Source organism: Hyaena hyaena, unplaced genomic scaffold, assembly GCF_003009895.1.
Source record: "Hyaena hyaena isolate Hyena2069 unplaced genomic scaffold, ASM300989v1 scaffold_28, whole genome shotgun sequence".
NCBI classification, from domain to species: Eukaryota; Metazoa; Chordata; class Mammalia; order Carnivora; family Hyaenidae; genus Hyaena; species Hyaena hyaena.
Genome location: NW_024080660.1, coordinates 4,029,680 through 4,050,927, shown reverse-complemented (window position 1 = coordinate 4,050,927; position 21,248 = coordinate 4,029,680). Strand labels below are relative to the sequence as shown.

General features: G+C 51.8%; 1 protein-coding gene across 8 annotated transcripts in view; it reads left to right on the top strand.

The window, feature by feature from the left end:
• The window catches only part of PLEKHA6 (pleckstrin homology domain containing A6), a 147,483-nt gene that overhangs the window by 82,878 nt on the left and 43,357 nt on the right, over positions 1-21,248 (top strand). For all 8 annotated transcript variants that reach the window (XM_039227449.1, XM_039227451.1, XM_039227448.1 and 5 more), the window contains exon 4: positions 21,042-21,122. In XM_039227449.1, coding sequence (XP_039083380.1) covers positions 21,042-21,122 — 81 coding nt within the window. The remainder of the gene's footprint in view (positions 1-21,041; positions 21,123-21,248) is intronic.

The following is a 21,248-nucleotide window of genomic DNA, read 5'->3' as shown; positions in this document are numbered from 1 at the left end:
GGGGCCTGGGAGGTGGGGTATCTCTGAGTGAAGCAGAGGGAGGGCCTGCAGGGGCCCAGGAGCTGGGCTATTTCTGTAACACAGAACACATCTGCAGCCGCAGGAGAAGGTCAAACTCTGGGCGCAGGGCTGGAATGCAAGGGGCCAGGCGTCAGGGAGAGCCGCAGTTTCACGCCTTCTGGCAACTTTGGAGGGTGTCTGCAGTGCCCTTTGGGAAAGGTGGGGCTAGCGGCATAGGGAGGGACTCAGCCGCTGGTGGCGATGGCAACGGTGTAGTGCATTGGAGGGCGGTTGGGGCATGGAGCAAAATCCGAATACCTATTGCACAGAAGCGGGGAAGAATTGAATTCCCGGGTGTGGGGGCACTAACTAATTCGCGCTCTCTGCCATGAAGAGAAATCAGGTCAGGCAAAGCACAGGTGTGAAGGGAAAGCAAAACAGTGCTGAGGCAGAGGCAAAGGGCTCAGGCAACACAGGTGAGCGAGTGCTCAGAGGTGTGGACAGGTGCGGGGTGAGCTTATGGCTGGAGCCTGCAGTTGAGTTCCAGGCCCCTTCCAAAGCCCTATCTGTATTTGTATTTGTAGTCTTTTTCTTAATGAGGACCCTTCAGACTGTATGCGCTTCCGGCCCCACCTAAACTGGCCCCACCCCCACCTCCCCATGCACCAAGATACACTCACCCCTGGTTTCCTTGCTGCCACTTCACACAGCCCTGTCCCCTAGACCTACTCCCTCTGGTGTCTCCCGTGCTTCACCCTCATCCCCACACAAGCCCCATGTGTGCTATGTGGCTTCTCCAGTGTCTGGTAATAGTTAGAAAATTGCCCTCTTCCAGCTCTGCCCTTGTCACAGAAGGACCGTCTTGGCTAAACCTGACCGCTGTTGACTTTAGGCCTCCCTCCCATTGGCCTGTCTCTCATCAGCACCTTAGATGAATAATCTGTTAGTCTATATCCTTCTTGGGTTTGGGCCCTCCCTAGCTGAGCCCAAACCTCTACACTGGGGATAGGGGTCCTGATGGGAAGTTAGTCCGAGAGAGGGGCTTCCTCAAAGACCCTAAAGTACTCAGGTCTCTGCGGCCTCTCTTGTCGCTCTCATTCACTCTCTGGGCAAGGTGATGCCCTGTTTCCTGTCCAGTGGGCCCCAAGGGGTAAGCACTTGTCCACACTATACTGCCGGATGGGTACAGTGCAAACACTAGAACTTGGGGCTTCCCAGTTGATTCCTGCCCAGTGAGGTAGCCCCTGGAATTGACTGCTTTTTAATTTCCAAGGTCGATATGATCCAGGAAAGAAAGAGCGACCTTCCAGTTCAAAGAATGCCAGGGGCAACCCTCTCCCTCCCATTTGAGATTCTCAGGTGTCGATTATTCTGGGTCCTTGAGAGAGGGGACACGTGGCCACTGCAGATGATCGCTTGTTCTGAGGTGCGTAGTGTCTTAAAGCCATTACAAGCCAGATTTAGGATCGCTAAATACCATCTTGGTGAATAACTTTTTTTTTTTAATTTTTAATGTTTATTTTTTCAATGTTTTTATTTATTTTAGAGAGAGAGACAGACAGAATGAAAGCAGGGGAGGGGCAGAGAGAGAGAGAGAGAGGGATACACAGAATCGGAAGCAGGCTCCAGGCTCTGAGCTGTCAGTACACAGCCTGACGCGGGGCTTGAACCCATGAACCATGAGATCATGACCTGAGCCAAAGTCAGATACACAACAGACTGAGCCACCCATGCGCCCCAATGTTTATTTATTTTTGAGAGAGAGACGGAGGGTGCAAGCAGGGGAGGGGCAGAGAGAGAAAGAGACATAGAATCAGAGGCAGGCTTCAGGCTCTGAGCTGTCAGCACAGAGCCCAACACGGGGCTCAAACCCATGAACCGTGAGATCATGACCTGATCCGAAGTCAGACGCTTAACCAACTCAGCCACCCAAGCAGCCCTTGAGGAATAACTTCTTTAGGAGCAATTATTAAGCATCCATTTTTATGTATCAAAGCGCTAAGTGGTTTTATGGTCAAAATTAGGCCATTGCCTCCTATTAGTGAATAGTCCAAGGCAGAGGCACAGATAAGAATGATTACTGGTATTTACTGAACATTTACTAGGTGCCAAGACCTCTCTTAAAATCTCTGCTTGTATAATCTCATTTAATCCTATGACAAGCCCAGGAGGTAGGTACGTATGTTACCCCGTTTTACAGATGTGAGAAGGAAAGCACACAGAGGTTGAGTTATTCCCCCAAAGCCCTCTAGTTAGTAACTGGCGGGGCTAGGATTGGAGCTGGGGCCGTCTGACTGTGGAGCCAAAAATCTCAAGACCAATGCAGATTCAACTCAGTAAAAATAAACTAAAGGATTAGTTTGTAGGATGATGCATGAGAAGAGAATTTCAAGTTGCACAACTAACACGAAGTGGGAAGAGAGCCGGCTTTGGACTGTGTCCTGGGCAATAATCCCAGCTTCGGGCTACCTACCTGACCTCCCAGGTTCCTCCTCCCCAGGCAGGATCTCAGCACCTATCAGAGAATTTGCTAGTGTAGTGGCAGCGTGGATAGGTGTTAATTTCTTTTTCTTTTCTGTGCCCCTTGTCAAGTCTTCCTGGGGAGGGTGAGGAGGGATTTGGGAATTCAAAATTAATTCTGTTTTCGGGAGGAAGATGTCCAGCCAGTTCTCTAATACCCGATCTTTTGGACAAGTCTTCCTGCCAACCCCGTTTCCTACTGTCCCCTCTTGGGACTGCCTACAATTGGGGAAGGAGACTAAAGAAAGAGGGGCGTGGGCTCCGTGCAGCTCACAGGCAGCTGTTACCCTCCAGCCCTTCCAGCCCTTCTTTCTGCATCATCTTTTTTTTTTCTTTCTCAAAACCAGGATATTCTCTTGCATAACCACGGTACAAATGAACAGATTCAGGAAACGTAACATTGATGCAGGACTAGTACCTAATCTACAACCCATATTTAAATTTTATCAGTTGCCCTAATGAAATCATTAGAATCCAATCCAGGACCATGTGTCTTTATTTCCCTTTACTCTAGAAGAATTCCTCAGCCTTTGCTGTTACTCGTGCCTTGAGGTTTTTTGAAGGGGGCAGGACCCTCCCCAGTCCTTTCTGGGCCTTGTCCAGTCTTCCCAGCTCCCTCCCACGCCCCCTAGCCTCATCCTTGAGCAGGTGTGAGTAAGGCAAGGGATGTGAGTTCCTTCGTATGCACAACATTTAAGGGGCGCCAAAAAACTCAGTTATCAAGAGCAACGTTTTTATTTATTTGTTTTACTTTTTTTTGTTTGTTTATTTTGAGAGAGAGAAGGAACACAGGTAGGGGAGGGCCAGAGAGAGAGGGAGAGAGAGAGAATCGCAAGCAGGCTCTGTGTTGTCAGAGCAGAGCCCTACGCTGGGCTCGATCTCACAAACCGTGAGATCAGACCCGAGCCAAAATAGTCAGAGGCTCAACCAACTGAGCCCTCCAGGCACTCCCCACCCCCCTCCCCCCGAGAGCAATACTTTTAAAAAATCAATATCTGCCAGAATTTCATAAAGAACAAAATATCAGCAGTTTAGGTAAAGGCAGGACCGATAGCCGTGGCGCGCTAAGCCATGCTGGAGCCTCAGACAATAGGGAGCTTCAGTAATACCGATCTGGGTTTTATTTAAAATGTGTCATTTATCATGGATTTTTTTTTTTGTATTTTTATTTTGAAAAATATTCCACTAAGAAAATAGTATCAATCTTGATTACCAAGTTCTTGGATGCCCCTTACATTTCGTGTCCCCTCCCTCCCAGCATCCTGTCCTTAGAACAAGGGAGAGAGAGAGGTGGGGCTCCCGGCCAGCCACTGTTCTTGTGCCCTGGCCAGCGTGGTGGAGGAGGGAGGGTGGGGCACGGAGAGAAGAGGAGGGAGCCCAGCCGGGTCGCTGGCCTGGAGCCCTCTAACAGCTTCCAGCTGCTTCCACACCCACCAGACTTCCTGCCTTGGGAGCGGTGTTTGGTTGTCACCCTCCCCCTTCTCATCCAATGTGTGATCTAATTAGATCCTTGATCTCTCATCTCTGACAGTCTCCCCTCTATTAACACTGCCTGGCTCCCCTTCGTTGATCCTCTTCTGACCCTAAATCTGCCCCTATTTTCATCCATCCTGGGAGCCCCTTCTGGATCACCAGAGCGTCCACCCAGGGCAGGGTGAGCCGTGGACGCTGGTCCACGGTCCACACTCAGAGCCAGTCAGCCCCACTGGGGACAGACCTTGTGGCTACAGGAGAGAGCTCCAAACTGAGATTGAAAGACCCCATCAGGGTTTAGCCTTCCCTCCCGTACGGGAGGTGGGTTATCTTGGCCAAGACTCTATCGCCCTGAACTTCAGGATTTTTTGTTAAGATGAGGGGTGATAATATTTTTCTACTTACCCCATGGGACCATGAAAGAACCAAATGAGATAAGGATGAGAGTGCTTTGCGAATCGTCCAGGGTTATACTTAATATTTTCCCTTCTGTCATAAGATAATCCTTTTGTAAAGACCGTATTCAGATCTGCCACATTTTTTGACCTAAATCCGTGAGAGGTATATGAGCTGATTCAGGGCCCGTGCTCCTCCCTGTCTGGAACCAGCATTTCTGCCAGACTAAAGCAGGTCACTAGGCAAAGCCGGAACCCCAGTCTCTCCACATCCCCCGCCCCCGCCCGCTTGCCCACGTCTATCACTGTGTAAAACATAATGGGTAGGACCCAGGTAGAGCGGTTGGGTTATTTTGTTTTGTATTGATATTTCAAAGGAAAGTTTGTCTACTGAGGTATAATTAACTTAAGATAAACTACATCTATTTCAAGGGTAACATCTGATGGGTTTTGTGAAACTACAACCACAATTAAGATAATGTGCACATATGCATCACTCCCCAGTTTCTTCCTGGCTCTTTGAAATCCTGCCATCTACCCCTCTACCACTCAACCTCTGACCTGCTTTCTGTCACTATAGATTAGTTCGCATTTTAAAATTTCATATAAAGGAATCATACAGTATACATGTATACATTTTTCATCTGGGGGCATCTGGCTTCTTTCACTCAGCATAATAATTTTTTTAAATTTTTTTTAATGTTTTATTTATTTCTGAGAGAGAGAGAGAGAGAGAGAGAGAGAGAGCAGGGGAGGATCAGAGAGAGAGGGAGATACAGAATCTGAAGCAGGCTCCAGGCTCTGAGCTAGCTGTCAGCACAGAGCCCGACGCGGGGCTCGAACCCACAGACTGTGAGATCATGACCTGAGCCAAAGTTGGACGCTTAACCCACTGAGCCACCCAGGCACCCCTCACTCAGCATAATTATTTTGAGATGCATCCGTAATAACCCATTTCTTTCTATTGCCAAGGCTGTAGTCCACTGTATGGATGTAACACATACATTCTATTCACCTGTTCATGGACATTTTGGGGTTTTTTGCAGTTTGGGGCTCTTACAGGCAAGCTGCTTTGAACATTCGTGAACAAATCTTTGTGTGGACATAAGCTTTCGCTTCTTTTGGGTAAATACCTAGGAATCAATGGGTTGTATGATAACTACGTGTTTAACTTACTAAGAAACTGCCAATTTTTTCCGAAGTGGATGTACCCTTTCTACCCTCATCAGCAGTGGATGAGTTCTGTTCACCTACATTCTTGTCAACACTCGGTATGATTAGTCTTAATTTTAGCTATGCTAGTGGGTGTGTGTAGCGTTATTTCATTGTGCGTTCAATTTGCATTTCCCTAATGACTAATGATGTTGAGCATCTCTCTGTGTACTTGATTTGACATTGTGTATCTTCTTTGGTGGAGTGTCTGTTTACGTCTTTTGCCCATATTTGTTCTTATTGTTGTTGTCGTGGTGTTTGCCAACTTAATATTTAGTGGCAAGAGTTCCTTCTATATTCTAGATAAAAATCTTATGTCCGTTACATGCTTTGCCAATGTTTCCTCCTTGTCTATGGGTTACCATTTCCTTTTTGTAACAGCATCTTTTGAAGAGTGTTTTTTATTTTTTTGGTGAATTTCAATTTTTTGATGATTTCTTTAAAGTCGGTGAGTTTTATGTCTTAAGAAATTTGCCAAACTGAACATCACTGAAGATTTTTCTTCTATGCTTTCTTCGAGGAATCTTATACTTGTGGCTCTTACATTTAGATCTTGGTTCCTTTTGAGTTAATGTTTTGTGGTAGGGTTAGGGGGCTTGTTTTTGTTTTGCCTTAGGAATATGAATCTCTGCTTTTTCTAGCACCATGTATTAAGAAGTCTGTCATTCCCTCACTGAGTTGCCTTTATACCAATTGTGGCAAACCAATTGACCATATATACATAGATTTATTCCTGGATTCTCTATTCTGTTCCATTGGTCTATACATGTATCTTTATGCCAGTATCACATTGTCTTGACTACTGTGGGTTTATAGTAAGTCTTGAAGTCAGAGAGTCTAAGACTTCTAACTTTGTACTTCTTTTTGAAAGTTTTTTACTTATTAGAGGTCCCTTGCATTTCCATGTGAATTTCAGAATCAGCTGGTCATTGTTTACAAAAGATCATGTTGAATCTGTAAAAAAATATGGGGAGCATTGATATCTTAACAATATGGAATCTTCCGACCCATGCAAATGATAGATATCTCCCTTTTATTTATATGTTGTTTAATTCCTCTCAGCAGTGTTTTCTAAATTTTAGTATAGAGGTCTTTCACATTTTTTGCCAAATGTATTCCCTAATATTCCATACTCTTAATTCTATTGCAAATAGTGTTTTTAAAATTTCAATTTTCATCGTTTGCTGTTAGTTGCTAGAGGCACAACTGATTTTACTATAGTGACTGTGTATCCTGAGCCCCTCCCCCGCTTTTAAAAACTCAATTTAACAGCGCGGGAGCCTGGAAATACTGAGGTGCAGGGCCTTTGCATGATATGATAAGCATTTAAAGTGGCATGTAACAATATCAGTATCTTTCCCTGTCTTAAACCAATAAGTCATTCCAGGAGCAGCCCCACAGCCTGCGTGGCTGTAAAGGATATGCCAGGAGGGGGTGTTGTGGTGAATCTGACCCTCCACAGGCAGTGCTCCCCTAGATTTCTGGGGGTATTCTTGAGGTCGGAGTAGATGGGAATATGGTGCAGCCCCTTTAAGAGACTAGGGCCACCCAGCCATCAGTCCACTGGGAGGCAGTCTGGGAGATAAGATAAGGCCCCCAGGCTGGTTTAAGCCAGGGTCCTGAGCCACAGTGGCTGGACTTACTGGTAGACAAACAGGAACCAGGAGTGATAGGGAGGAGGTGCCAGCTACTAGACCCAGGCTGGCGAGGGCTGGAGCAGCCAGCTTACCCACTGGGACCTGAAAGGACCAGTGGGTATTAACTGTGGGTGTGCAGGGGGAGGGCACTTGCATTCTCCGATGTATCCTATATATTTATAATCATGTTTTTCAAACTCTAATAGAGTATACTTAAAGGCCTTACATGTAGTAAATGTTCAATAAATCGGTTTATTGAGCTGTGTTCTCTCTACCAGTAACTTCAAGCTCTAGTAAGATGCTCTGATAGAAGGTTTCGAGACCACCTGGTTTCTCGCTCAAACTAGAAAAATCCTGGCAAGGACTTCCTCTGAAGAGCGGAGCTGCTCATTTGCACATACATATCTGCATAGATTTGCATGTGTCCTACATGTAGATACTTTTATGCTGGATTTAGATTTCCCCAAATCAGAAACCTATTTTTAAAGGGATAAAGAGGGGATTTGTCTCCACTCATTCCTGCCCACCTTTCCGCTGCATCCTCCAGAGATTTAAAAAAAAAAAAAAACAAAACAAACCTCGATTTCTGTCACTTTGAACTATAAAGAAGACACCTGTAGCCGCACAGTTTATGTAGAGATCAGCAATCCTCTGCCTGTCGAGGGGCTTCTCCTTTCTTGGTTTCTGTTACAGTTCCTGGTGTGACTCTCCAAACTCCTGAGCGAGAAAGGGGATTATTAAGGCAACGAAGCCCTCTAGCTAAGCAAGCGAGGAGCTGAAATACTCAGAAGACTTCATGGATTGTGCTCTGTCCATGGGCAGAGAGGCCAGAGACACTTCCATCCACCTGAGACCACCTTCCCCTGCTTCCTGTCCCAGGGCTAGGGATGCTAGGGACTACCTTTGTCCGCTCCCTTTCCTCCAGGAATAAATAAAAATACCATCCCCTCCCCCAGATCCCTGCTCCTCTATTGGCCTGCTAGGCAAATATTTCATAATGTGGGCTCATCCAATTGGGCACCGTGCCAGAGCCAAGCGCCTCAGGTTGGAGTGTGCTCCAATCAGGTGGGGCAGCCTGGGTGGGACTAGAGGGCTCCCGCTCTCCACATGGGAGGCCGGCATTACTCAGGTGGATGGCATCAAGGTGGGAGCTGCTGCTTGCCCAGGGCTGGGAAGAGAGGACAGGGCTGTCCGTGAGTTGGCCAAAGGCAACCCAGCGCTGAAGGGGTTAAGGCCAGTCAGCATGTGTGGCTGTTAATGATTGCTACCCACCAGGGACCTGGTAAGTATTAAAGGAAACCTTTTCCCTGTTCCTGAGTGTGAAAGGAGTCGCAAGAGCAAACCGAGGGGCCTTCGAGTGAGTGGTGATCTGTCCCCGTCTGTTTGTCTGGGTGGCTCTGGACCAGGTAAGGGAGCGCTAGATACACCCACTCCATAGGCTAGAAGGGGAGGCTTTTGTTAACACCCGGATACAAATTCCCAGCTTGGGGCCAGGTTTTGGTATCATGCTATTTCTCAGAAGGAACTGCTGAGGGTTGTTTTAGTGCAAGGGGGTGAACCACTTGGCACAGAAGCTGGAGACACAGATCATTGTCCTGCTGCGGAGACAATGGTTATGTGTGGTCACCCTGCGCACAAAGCTGGAGCAGCTGCTCATCGTCCCTCTCGGAGCCATTGTCTCCAGAGAGGGGCTTGGAGCTCCGGGCAGAAGCACCCTGGGCCCTCTCTTGGGCTGATTTCCCGGGAGCGACCAGGAGGGAAGGCAGAGAGGGCCCCGCCAAAGAGGCTGCGCTGGCTGTGGCTTACCTTTCATCCTTTTTACTTAGAGTCAGGTGTGGAGAGACAGGGTCGGACAGAACAGGGTGGGAGGAGGGGTTAGAGCAGAGAGCTGGCAGTTGGCGGGAGTGCTCGACTCCTAAGTCAGGAAGAAGGCAAAGTTCGTCATTTGGGAGCCAGACAAATCCAGGGGGAAAAAATGAGGACCAATCTTTGGGGTTCGGGTGTCTCTTGTTCCCTTTCTCTCGACTTCCCATTCGGGTCCCTCTTTCCCTCAGTTTCCAAACCATGTGTGCTCTTTGATCCAGTCGCCGCCAGTCGCTGCCTCCTGACAAGTCAGACTCCCATAGGAAATGTGGACCCGAGTTCCTGGGTTTTGTTGGAGGGGCAGATGGACTGTCGTCAGCTGATGGTGTGCATGTGTATGTGCGTGCACGCATGTGTATTCACGTGTGCACATGTGACAAAAAATGAAAGCCTGATCTGTCTCCAAAGCAGAAATGCTGACTTTACTTCCCCCCCTCCCCCCCACTATGGGGCTTAGCCAGGAACCCTTTTGTACCCCAGCTGCTTTCTTGGGACGGAGGAGGTTGGATGACATAATGCTGATGTTAGGTGGCCCTGAAGGGGACTGTTGGGTAGGGACAGCGCACTCCCTGTGCCATCCTGAAGGCAGATTTGAGAGATAAGGCAAACCCAACCCCCTGGTGGCTTTCAGCAGGGTGCTGCGGCTGGGCTGCCTGCAAACAGAAACCAGGCACCAGAAAGGGGAGGGGCTGGGCCCGGGACCCAGCAGGGCAAGAGCAAAAGCAGCCAAGTTTCTGGGCATGTGAGCCAAGGAAGGTGTGGGGGGGGGGGTGGTGAGGAGAGATGGGAGGGGCGTGGCCACTTGTTGTGCTCTGCCCTGTGTTTAGAGAGTGAGCCACGAATGGGACCGGCCACCTTCCGGCCTCACACTCCCGGGGGACTCAGTGCAGAGGACCTGGCACTCCCAGGCCGGGCAGACTCCCTGGGCACGCACCCTGCATGGTCAGCCCTTCAGGCTTGGCAGGGCTTGGCTTCCTGACCTTCCTAATTTTTGAGCAAGGGGGCCTGCATTTTTATTCTGCACGGGGCCCTGGGAATTCCGTAGGCCGTGCCATCCCCAGGCCCAGCCAGGAGTTGCAACAGCCATGCGGTGGCTCACATGCTCTGACAGGTGCAGGCAGCCGCACCTGTTACTCAGGTGTCACCGGGACTAGCTCCTGTCCTGGCTGGGACCAGCACAGGATCCTCTCCCTTTCCTCCTCTCCACTCCCCTCCCAAAAGCATTCTGTTCCTTCTTGCTGCAGCATCCCTGCCTCGTCCTCCTTCAAGGCGACTGCATGGACAGGGGTGGGGACAGCAATCCCCTCTTTCTGTCTCCCTCTTCCCTTTCCTGTGCAGGCCCCCTCTTTTCCTTACCTGGGCCCTGGGCTGGGGTCTAGGCCTCAGAGTGCCTCTCCCATTCCTCCGAGAGCTTCCTCCCCTCTCTCGGCCTGGGTTATCAATGAACGCACTCTGGCACCCGCTTCATGTGCTATTTGTTTAGGGACAGATTGTTTCCCTGTGATTACTACAGGCTCCAGGTGTGGGTGGTAGGGTGGGGATGGGGAGGGGCAGGGAAAGGAGGACTCCTAAGCACCCCCCGCCCCCCGGCCTCGGTGGCAGCTCCTCTATCTTTTCCCTGTGTGCCTGCTCTTCCTGTTTTATTTTTTTATTTTTAACGTTTATTTATTTTGAGAGAGACAGAGCATGAACAGGGGAGGGGCAGAGAGAGATGGAAACACAAAATCCAAAGCAGGCTCCAGGCTGTGAGCTGTGAGCACAGAGTCCGATGCGGGGCTTGAACTCACGAACCGTGAGATCATGACCTGAGCTGAAGTCGGAGGCTTAACAGGATGAGCCACCCAGGCGCCCCCTGCTCTTCCTGTTTTAAACCAAAGGACCCTGCAGACCACCTCTTTCCTCTTCCTCCCTCTGGCCTCTGCCAGAAGTTGGCCAATTCAAGAAGGAAAAGGAAGGCAGGGGAGGAGCAGTCTCCCTCACTCTCTCCCCTTACCTCCTCTCCTCTCTGCACCTCTCTGGCATGAGCTGCGTGTAACCACTCCCCAGTGCCTCCCCCAAGCCTGCCCCCAACAGGCTGTCAGTAACAATACTGCCAACCTTGGAGGGGAGTCTCTCTCAATGTATGTGATTTTTAAAAATGATGGGTTCTTCACACTAATTGCGAGGCTACTTTGCAATGTATCATTTAATTTAAAATTTTGAACTCTGTTGGTGGTGGTGGCTGCAGATTTCTCCCTCTCCTCGCTCTAGCTGAGGACTAGCAGGGGCCCTTTTATTCCTCAAGGACCCTGAGCGCCTAGCAGTTGGCGGAGGGACAGACTGGCTTGGAATTAAATGTTCCAGAGAATCAAAAAAATAGTAGAACTGGAGGTGGCTCGCCGAGCCCCTGGCCCCGTGCTGTCCAGATAGACTGTTGCCCGATGTTAGAGTGCATGCGCCACGACTGTCCCATGTGGTCACCCCTAGCGACTGTGACTGTTGACAGCCACACAGTGAAATGTGGCTAGCATGACTGAGGAACTCATATTTTAATTTTATTTTAATTAATTCCAACCTAAATAGTCACTGTTTACACTAATGGCTACTGAGTTGGATGGCACAACTTTGGAATAATGCTACGTGTTTTATCTGATCCCTTTATTTTATTAATGATGATAACATCAGCTATTTGCCGAGAAGTTATCACGTGCCAAGCATTTTCCTCTGTGCTTCCAAGATGTGATCTTGTTTAACTCAACATCTCTGGTGTCGCTCCATCACGGATGGGGGAAACACCGCCCTCACTCTTTTCCTTAAGGATAGTCCCCACACTGTCCATTCTTTGTCTCCATGTGACAGCCTTTTTCAAGAGTTCTCTAAGTCCTTTCCTATGCAGATCACACTTTTCCTCCCTGGGATAGCAGGGGGGAGCTCTCTACAGCTGTCCTCGATCCACAGAGGGGGAAGGCGACAATGACTTTCCCCAGAGACAGCCATTTTCTGGCTGGTTGCACTGACGGCCCGTGTTCCCAGGGTCACTTTGGATCCTCCCTACTGCAGACAGCAATCTGGGGAGATTCCTCTGCCCTTGGAGCCCTTGGCAGGCTCCCCAAGTACATGGGAAGTTCTAGACTCCTCACTCCCAGCAGAAGGAGGTGTTCAGAATTTCCCACAATCCATCTGTGTGTCATCCCCCCTCCCGTTCTAGGAGAGATGAGCAGCTGAGCCCTCCCTGGGGGGCAGGGGCAGGCTTGGCTCCCCCAGGGCAGGTGAGGGGCAATGCTAACACTGGAGCTTTGCTGCCATCCCGCCTGCCTTTGCCCCCCTTGCTCCATGGGACTCCCGGAGGTGAGGGCTCCTTCCCCCAGAAGCAGTCATCCAGGCTTCTGCTCTCTGCTCCCACTGATTTACTGCTCTCCTCTCCCCCAGACAAAGCCCCTGCTTCATAGATTCTTATCGGCGTGGGCTGGCCAGTTGGGAGGGGGAAGGGGAGGAGGGGTCCCTGGAGCAGATGGAACCTGCGTTCACATCCCCCAGCGAGAGGGATTGGAAGCTGAGCCCTCCTGCCTCTCTCACTCACAATTCAATTTCCCAAAGCCGAATGGCACCCTTCCACTCCTCCCACTGCAGCCCCGGGCCCTGCCTCGGCAGCCACTGCCGTCACCCATTCTGTTCCTACTGCGTGTGAGGTGCTGGCCAGGGCACAGCAGCAAAGAAGACCCAGGCTGTAAGCAGTCTGAATGGGGCTGCCCTTCCGCATCTCCGCACCTTGGCAGGTGTTGTCCATCTAACGTTTATGGGTGCCCCCAGCCCCGTGTCACACGCAGTCCCCAGACCTATGGCCTCCATCCCTGTGTTCTCACAGCCAGCCCGGTGGACTGGGTGTCTCCCCTCTGACTCATGAAGCTTTGCCCTCTTCTTTCCCGGAGACAACAAAGCTCAGATGGGACAAATATCAGGAACTTTGTCTTCTCCCTCCCATCACTAGAGTTGGGACAAGGGACCTCAGCTTCCCTGACTCTGAAACGGGCTTTGCCTTCCTCCCAATGCAAAGCCCGGACCACGTGAGCGTAACTTTCCCCCTTTGTTCTGCACCCCTTCGTCTGTGCTGTCTGCTGAACAAGGCATGCTTACGACCACTGGTTGGTTCACTGTTGAAACAAGGAAGCTGAGGCAGAGGACAACTTGACCCTCACACGTTGCTGGATTGGTAGCTGAAAAGGCATCTGCAGCCCTCGAGGGTGTGGAAGGAGGGCCGTTCGCCTGGCTGCGGTGCTCTCTGGACACTTGCTCTGACGAGTGCTTTCCCTTGGGGTGAGGTGGGGTGCCTCTGTGGTCCGGGACACCAGAACCAAATCTGCTGAGCTAGCGCTGAATTGAGCTGGTTCCAGCGACCTTCTGGAGGCCCGGAAGCAGACAGCTGGGCCACCTCAGCTTCTGAAGGGTTGGGGTTTAGGATTCAGCTCAGAGCAGGGGGCTGGGGGGGGGGATTAATTAGTACCCAGCCCCTCTTGGATCTCCTGCTGACTGTCAGGAGAAGGCAGCTTGGAGACAGGGGCCTCCCCACTGCTCCCATCTAGCTTAGCCGGGGCCACTCAGGGAAAGGCTGCTCGGAGGGAAGGTGGAGCCGGAATTACCTTCCTCCCTAAATTTCCTTTCCCCTCATCAGGGAACAAGACAAAAGCCTGAGGGCAAGGAAGGTGAGGAGCCCCCCGGGGGGGGGGGGCGGCTGGGTTACCCCAGTGCTCCCAAGTTGGGTCGGGTGTGAGGCGGAAAAGCCCCTCCGGTCCTGCGTCCTGCGTATCACAAGTTCTGGGCCCAGAATCACAGACCTTAGCACTTGCAAGGACCACTGGTGTTTCTGACAGTTAAGGAATGGCAACCTCGGGAATGACGTTCAGTAATTCGTCAACCAGAAAGGGCAGGGGCCTGGGGTCGAGTGGGGCCCCGTGGTGTCTTCAGATCTCCAGGAGGTGGTGGTGGGGGGTGGGGGGAGGGACTGGCAGGGGAGGTGAGGGAGGGGCACTCCAGAGGCTTGGCGGAGCAGCTCTTTACTGACCAATAAGAAAGAATCTCAATGTTTTAATAACTGGCATGGCTAGGCAGAATATCCACCCTGGTTAGCTTCATTTTTCAGAAGACGAATGGAATTAGTAAAATTATCATCATCATCATCATCATCATCAGTTTGAAGATAAGATCATCCAAGCTGGGGTACAACATTCCCAGTGAAGTTCCCCTCCCCGAGAGAGATTCACTGCTCCCCCACCGCACACATGCACATGCGCGTGAACACTGCAGACCGTACACAGGACTGAAGAGCCCACAAGACCACTACCCTTACCTGCTGTCCGGGGCTTCTTTTCCAGCCCAGGGGCTAGGAGACAGTACAGTGAGACACCAGGAAAGGGCACAGTGGGGAAGGAAGGAAGCCTGACTCTGGCCCCCTGATTTGTGATTTCCACCCCCCCCACCCCCCTCTTTGGCTACTAGACCAGCTCGTCTGCTCCCTATCTGAGGTAGGGGCTGGGCTCTGGGTGAATGTCCCCCAGCATCTAGTAACCGGTCATAGTAAGGAAAATGTGTTTCGGCCCTTTGGGCTGGGGATGGGGGCTGTGAGGATAGGCAGAGTTAAGCACGCAAGAGGGCGGCCCGAGTCTTACCTTCTAGCCACTCAGCCCAGTGGCCTAGTATTTCAGGACATTCAAGCTTGCCTGGCACAGGACGCCCAAGTCCTGCCATTTTGGAACTTGCTGGAGCCTGGGGGGAGGGATGGTGCAAGGGCAGAGAGGCGCAGCAGGGTCCCCAGAGCCCGCAGAGCTGGTATCTCGCTCTGCAAGCAGCTCATGGAGAACAGACAATGCCATGTAGAGGGGCTCCTTGCCCCCTGCAGATCCCCAGGAGAGTCACCAGGGTCTGACCTCCTTTGGCCTTTTCTTTGTGTGGCAGCAATAGGCAGAGGGACTTTGTGGGGGAGAAGTTGACCAGGGCAGTGTATTTTCCCCTAGGAATGGCCAGGAGAGCTTCAGGAACCAGGCACGCCAGCACCGTTGAAACTGTAAACCGAGCTGGTTTTAATTGGGACAGAATGCTGGAGCAGATAAAGCCACTCGAAAATAATGATGAGACATGGTGGGGAGGGAGGTGGGGAGCTGGAGCCAAAGCTCTCCCTACCCTCCTCCCTCCCCGCCCTCCAGCAGCAGCCCTCCCTGGAGGGTGGATGGCCTTGCTTGGAATTTGCTAGCTGGGGAAAAGAAGGAAGGGGGAAGGATGGGCCACAGGCAGCCCTCCCTCCCCGCTCACCCCAGGTCCTCTCTCCATATAATGAGCTATGATGCCAGAAGCCAGAAGCCGAAGTGCTCTCTGCTCTCCGGGCGGATGGGGAAGCCTAGCCAGGGCTGATTCTCTGTCAGCAGATTCTCAGGAGCTATGGAAATGAAGCAGCTTGGTGTAGGGCAGATAACCAGGAGGGGCCCAGAGGGTGGAAGGAGTTGAGTGTATTTTTCTAGTTGTTCAATATTTATCACGGTGGGAGCTCTGGGCGTCCAGCCTGCGTGTGAGTGTGTGTGCGCGCACATGCACATATGCAAACATGCATGCCTGCAAAGGGTCGTGGAGACTCGGGTTGAATTTGCTGCTTTTGACCACGTAGTGTCAGGTAGCCCCTCCAGACAGATGCAGATTCTTGGTGAGGATGTTTGGAGGCAAGTCAGTACTGGGTTATCTTTGCAGTGAGGCCATCACTAGGACCTAGAGGCTGAGGGCGGCTCTGGAAGTAGGAAAGCCCTAACTAGGATGGAGAGGTGGGTGCTTGCAAAGTAGGGAGGCCTGGCCTCTGCTCTTTGTAATTTACTGGCGCTTCTGGAATGTCAGCCCCCGCCCTACACACGCAGCCTGCACGGTATGTTTTTCCTCTACTAGCTCGGGCACCTGGCATGTTTCTTGATTTGTTTTTAAGCAAATTAATCATCACCATTACCTCTTATGCATAAAACATTTCACATTCTGCGAGTTTACAGCTATTATTTTCATAGAATGAGAAGGTACCTCATTTGCACACGAGAAAACGAAGAGCCAAAGAAGTCAGGTCACACCTCTAATTCCCGTTGGATCTTGGACTGAAAGCCCGGTGTGGCCAAATTTTCTTTCCACTGGTGACACTGCTATTGGGGCCACCATTGGAGGCACAGTGGGGGACCTAGGAGTTTAAGGATGTTCCCTCACAAAATCTCCTTGAGACTGCTTGAGATTCTCCCCTTTTTGGGTGGGATCAGGAGGGCTATTTGGAGATTCATTCATAACTATTTGTTCCTGGGAAATGGAGGTCTTTGAATTCCCCCCCAAAAAACAAACAAACAAAAAATCAAGGAAATAAGAGAGAAAAAAACGAATCACCTATCTTTGTTTCCCTTTTACAATATTCTGCACCTGGTAAGTTCTTCTTGATGTCTACCCTAAAATGACCACCTGTCATTCTGTGCAGTTTAGTGGTGGAGGAAAAGAACCCCAGCTAGGCATTCAGTGTGCCTGAACCCTAGGGATTTCAGAGCCCCCAACGAGCAGGGGGAACCCCCCCCAGCCTTCCTTCCTCCTCCCTTGTGCTAGCTTCACTGGATGGGAGAGGTAATTTAACTTACAACGTAAGCAAAGCCTGTGGGAGGCTCCTGAGCTCAGCCTGAAGAGAAAGGGGATATTTTTGCCTTCTAGAGGAAGAAAACTCATTTTCTCAATGCACCCCTGCTCCCTCCTCTTGTACAGATGAGCTTAATTTCCTTCCCCTCCTAATGAAGATGGATCAAAGCCAAGCTATATATTCAACGGGGAGCCAGGCAGGGGAGCTGAGTGAAGGGGCGAGGGGGGCAAAAACAGAGCTTCTCTCATGGAGAGGAAGTAATTAATTTTAAGAGAGCGCAAAGATAGAGAGGCCCTTGGTAATAGAATGTCAAACTCCCAAATGCAGGTGGCTAAAAATTAAGTCAGAGCATGGAGAGTTTCCTTTGTTCGTTCATTCATTCACTCATTGATTCAACAAATATTTATTAGGCGCCTACTGTGCACAGGCAGAGACCTCAAGCTGGCACCAGGGGAGGACCCTAATCCCCACGACCATAGCGGGGCTCAAATAATTGGGCTGGGACAGAGAGACATAGGACCTGGCAAGCGAAGGCTCTTGTCACCATTTGCAAAAGTATCACTAAATGGTTGAATGTATTGACCGTTTGGATTTAGGATTAGTTGCTTAAATATCAGCAGCTGTTGACCCTGGCTGGCATCAACCAGCCTGTTTCATCACAGTTAAATAATAATGTTGTCCACTAGCGTTTGCATTCACTGATTGCACTGCACTCTGCCTGGGTTCTGACCTCAATCCAAAAAATTAGATTAGCCCTCCCCTCCCAGTGTCTGTTGTGACATCACAGAATTGCCGTAGCAACAGACTATGATGTCAACAGAATGCCCGGTGCGGCTACAATGGACCACGCTGGTCAGGAAGGATTCTGTCACCCCAAGGCAGAACTGGAATAATATAGAAAACTGGAGGAACTGAAATTTGATATCAAAAAAGAACAACTCGGCAACAGAAGGTAACAGTGGGTCTGGAGCCTCCCTTGCTGGAACCCTTTGTGAACAGCCAGGGCACTTAATGAGATTGATTGCAGAGTGAGCTTGCCTGGAGGCAGGGGGATGGAAGAGATGACCTTCAGAAGGCCCTCGAAGTCCAAGGACCCTCAGACTCAGAGGACATCAGGGAAAGGGGAGATCTGACCGTCCTCGGCCCCCGGAGAGTTCAGGGAACCTCACGGCGATGCAGACCTCCTTTGCCCCTGAGCAGATCTGACTGTCGCCAGCTGGGATTTATCATATGGCATCTGGGAAGATTTGCAGAAGTAAACACAGGGTGACCCCCCTCTGAGCCCTGTTTGCTGCCCTCTTCCTTGCAAGCTCTGGGAGGAAGCTTTCCTTCCAGTTCACCAGAGCAAAGAAGCCAGGTCCTTGCCACCAGCTCTGGCTGCACGTGCCCCTCCGCTGGCCCCCAAGCGGAGAGCAAGCCAGCCAGGGCTGTGTCCTAAGAAGTGCGTTGGGGGGGGAGTGCTGCACAGAAGCCCCGTTCACTGTGCCCTGTCTGCACAGAAGTCTGGGAAACTTAATCTCAGCTTCTCGGCAGCGGCAGCAACAGCAGCACGCGAGTCTAGAGCTTCACTTAACCCTCGTGCCTACGGGATCAGAAGGGTCTCTGAGAAGCCCATGGACTTCAGCCCCAGGGACCTGTCTTCCCAGCTGGGGGGTCAGGAGGCAGGAAAGGCCGTCTTCCTGCAGGTTGGGCCGTGCACATGGGAGTGCGGCCCCGGACGGCTCCGCCTGCCCAGCTCCTCTGTGTCCTTAGCTCAGTGAGGTCGGACTACCTGGAAGTTGTACACCTGCTCCGCGTACGCCTGCCTCTCGGTTTCAGCGCTTTCTCCTTGGGGACCTGAACGGGGAGGATATCATCCCTGCTCGCTTGTTCTGCCTCCAGCACTCAGCCGGCAGCACGGGGGCTGGATGCTAGGAAGCCACAGGCGCACCTGGGTGCCCCCTTCTCCCACCCAGGGAGAGCCCCTCCCCCTCGCCTAGTGCCGGAGCCAGGGGGAGGGAGACCCTCGCGCCCTGAGCTGGCCATCGGGACCGGAGGACTTACTTCTCACAGGGATGGTAGGAGCTGGGTGGCTGGCAGGTCCTCTGAGGCTGCCGAGCAGGGCACGGAGCTGCCAAAAGGATGCTGAAGTTTCGGGCTGATCGGCGGGCCAGGTAGGGAGACCTTCGGTGGAGTGGGAGCCGAGTTCGGAGAGCAGGCTGACGGGTAGCCCGCTGGGTCGGGGGCTTCTGAGCCAGGGCCCTGCCGGACCTGACCTGCGGAAGAAAGAGGAGTTAGGTCAATGGCTGCTGCATTGCAGTGCTTTGTGAAGGGGAAGCTATTTTGAAATTGGTAGCGCCGGGATGGAGAGAGGACGTCATTTGTAGGGGGTGCTGGGTAGGAGAGTCTGGGGCAGGGAGCGATTCACGGTGCCTTGAGAGACCTGTGTCGGCTGACAACAGACTGTGTGTGTGCTTGTGTGTGTGTGTGTGTGTCTGTCTGTCTGTCTGTATCAGTGCGTGCGGGGAAGGTTCCAGCAGTGAGCACAGGGAACAAACATGTAGAGCAGACAGGGACTGGCAGGGTGGCCGTGGGAGGTGGGGAGCAGGCGCTCTGTGCCGCCGGGAAAAAGCAGCGATCTTGGCACCTTGAGGACCTTATTTTCACAAACTGCTCACCTCCCACATGGGGGAGAGGCAGGGACGGGGGGGTGACTAGGAACAGTTACCCTTCCTTGCAAAGGTCCCCTGTAGTTAAGGAGAGCATCCCTGTTGGAGGGAGGGGGGAGTAAAGTTTGAGAAGTGGGGAGCAGGTTAGCAAGATGCTGGAGTTAGAGCCCAGGCCTGGTGGACACTGGCCAGATTTAGGGTCCCAGCTGGCGAGCCCGGGCTGCAAAACCCTAGATTTCCACCTAGACTGTGGCCACTGCCCATTGGGTTTCTCTCTGCCCAGGACTTCGAATTTGATCTGAACATGGCTGGTTTGGAAGCTGAAACAAACCAACAAACAAAACACCATTTGGTATTATCTTTAGCTCCAGCAAACAGCCCAAGGGCTGAGATTCCCGGACTATTGAGGAGGGATCTCCCAAAGGCTACTTCTCTCATGGAGCTGAAGGGACCAAGTGAGGCCCTCTTTCCTTGGGTGCCAGCTGGGGTGCCGTGTGCCAGGCAGTCCTGGCTGTTCGCTGTCGGAGTGCTCAATGGGCCTGGTGTCAGGACCCCCGCGCCCCAAGCTTGGCATGTTCAGGCGCCTGCTTCTTGGGGCGGACTGAGCCTGCTCTGGGCTCTCACAGGAGTTCTCACGAGGGATGAGTGAAGAGGACCTTACCACTCATCCAGTCCCCCACTGGCTAGATGCTTGAATCCTACAATATTCTTGCCGAGCGGTCCCCTGTTCGCAGAATCCATTTTCAGTGGCTGCCATTTGTGGCTTAGTCCTGCGGCACCAGCCGCCCTCTAAGTTCTCTCTGCTACCCTTTCCACAGACTGTCTCACAGACTACCCCTTTCCTCCCCCAGCTCCCCAAAAGCCACCAAGAAACTAGGCTGACATTCGGCCAGCCAGAGAGCCACAGCAGGACCTCCCAAGGGAGCCTCCACGGCCCTGCTCCCCATCTGCCTCTGCACAGACCCTGCTTGCCAGCAGCCTGTACAGCACCCCCCCACCCCACCCCAGGCTGTGGCACCCCTTAATTAGATCTGACTGGGGAGCTGGCACTCACCTCGATGCCTGACAGTCCTTGAGGTCTCAGCTATGTCAAGTAGCCCCTTAGACGCGGAGACCCTGGACTCGGAGTCTGAGCGGGTCCCAGCCCGAGCTCAGGAATGGAGTTTCTGGATCTCTGGTTTTGCTTAAAGAAAGAGATGCAACATAAAACAGGAGAGAAAGGAGTTCAAGGTCACAAGAGAATTCTTTCAGCGAATAATGAGTGAGCAATTTTTATGTGGAGCACCGGCAGGCGCGGTTCCTGGGAGAGAAACTGCCCCGCGTGAAGCCTTGGCTGTTGGAGACTCCCGCCCCCCACTCACTCACAAGCCCAAGGTCACCACCGAAGGGGTTAAGTGGGGCGTATTTCCAGCTTCAGGGACCTCTATAACTAGTCCGCACTGACTAATGAAAGGTGTCTCCCTACCCCCCACCTGACTGCAGGCTGCTTTTTCTACAGACCAGCCCTCCATCCAGCCTCTCCTGGACCCCACAGATGGCAGAGGGACCATCTCCCATGTGGCCACCCGGCCCTGTCACTCCCCAGGGTCCACCCACCCTTTGGCTTGTGCCTCTGCCTTCTCCATCTTTATTACAACCTCTCTCTCTCTCTCTCTCTCTCTTTTTTTTTTTGCCTCCACAGCCACAATGAAAGACGGAACACATTTCTACACCCAGTGACTGGCCAGGTCCCAGAAGAAAACAAAAAATTTAACTTGAAAACGTACGTCTGCTCCCCACTGGCTGCTTGACCTGTCCAGCCTTCACCACCACCCCCCAAATGCCACTATGCAGCTGGGAAGGGGAAGAGGGGGTGTGGAAAGCAGAGGGACTTAGGGTCTCTCACCTC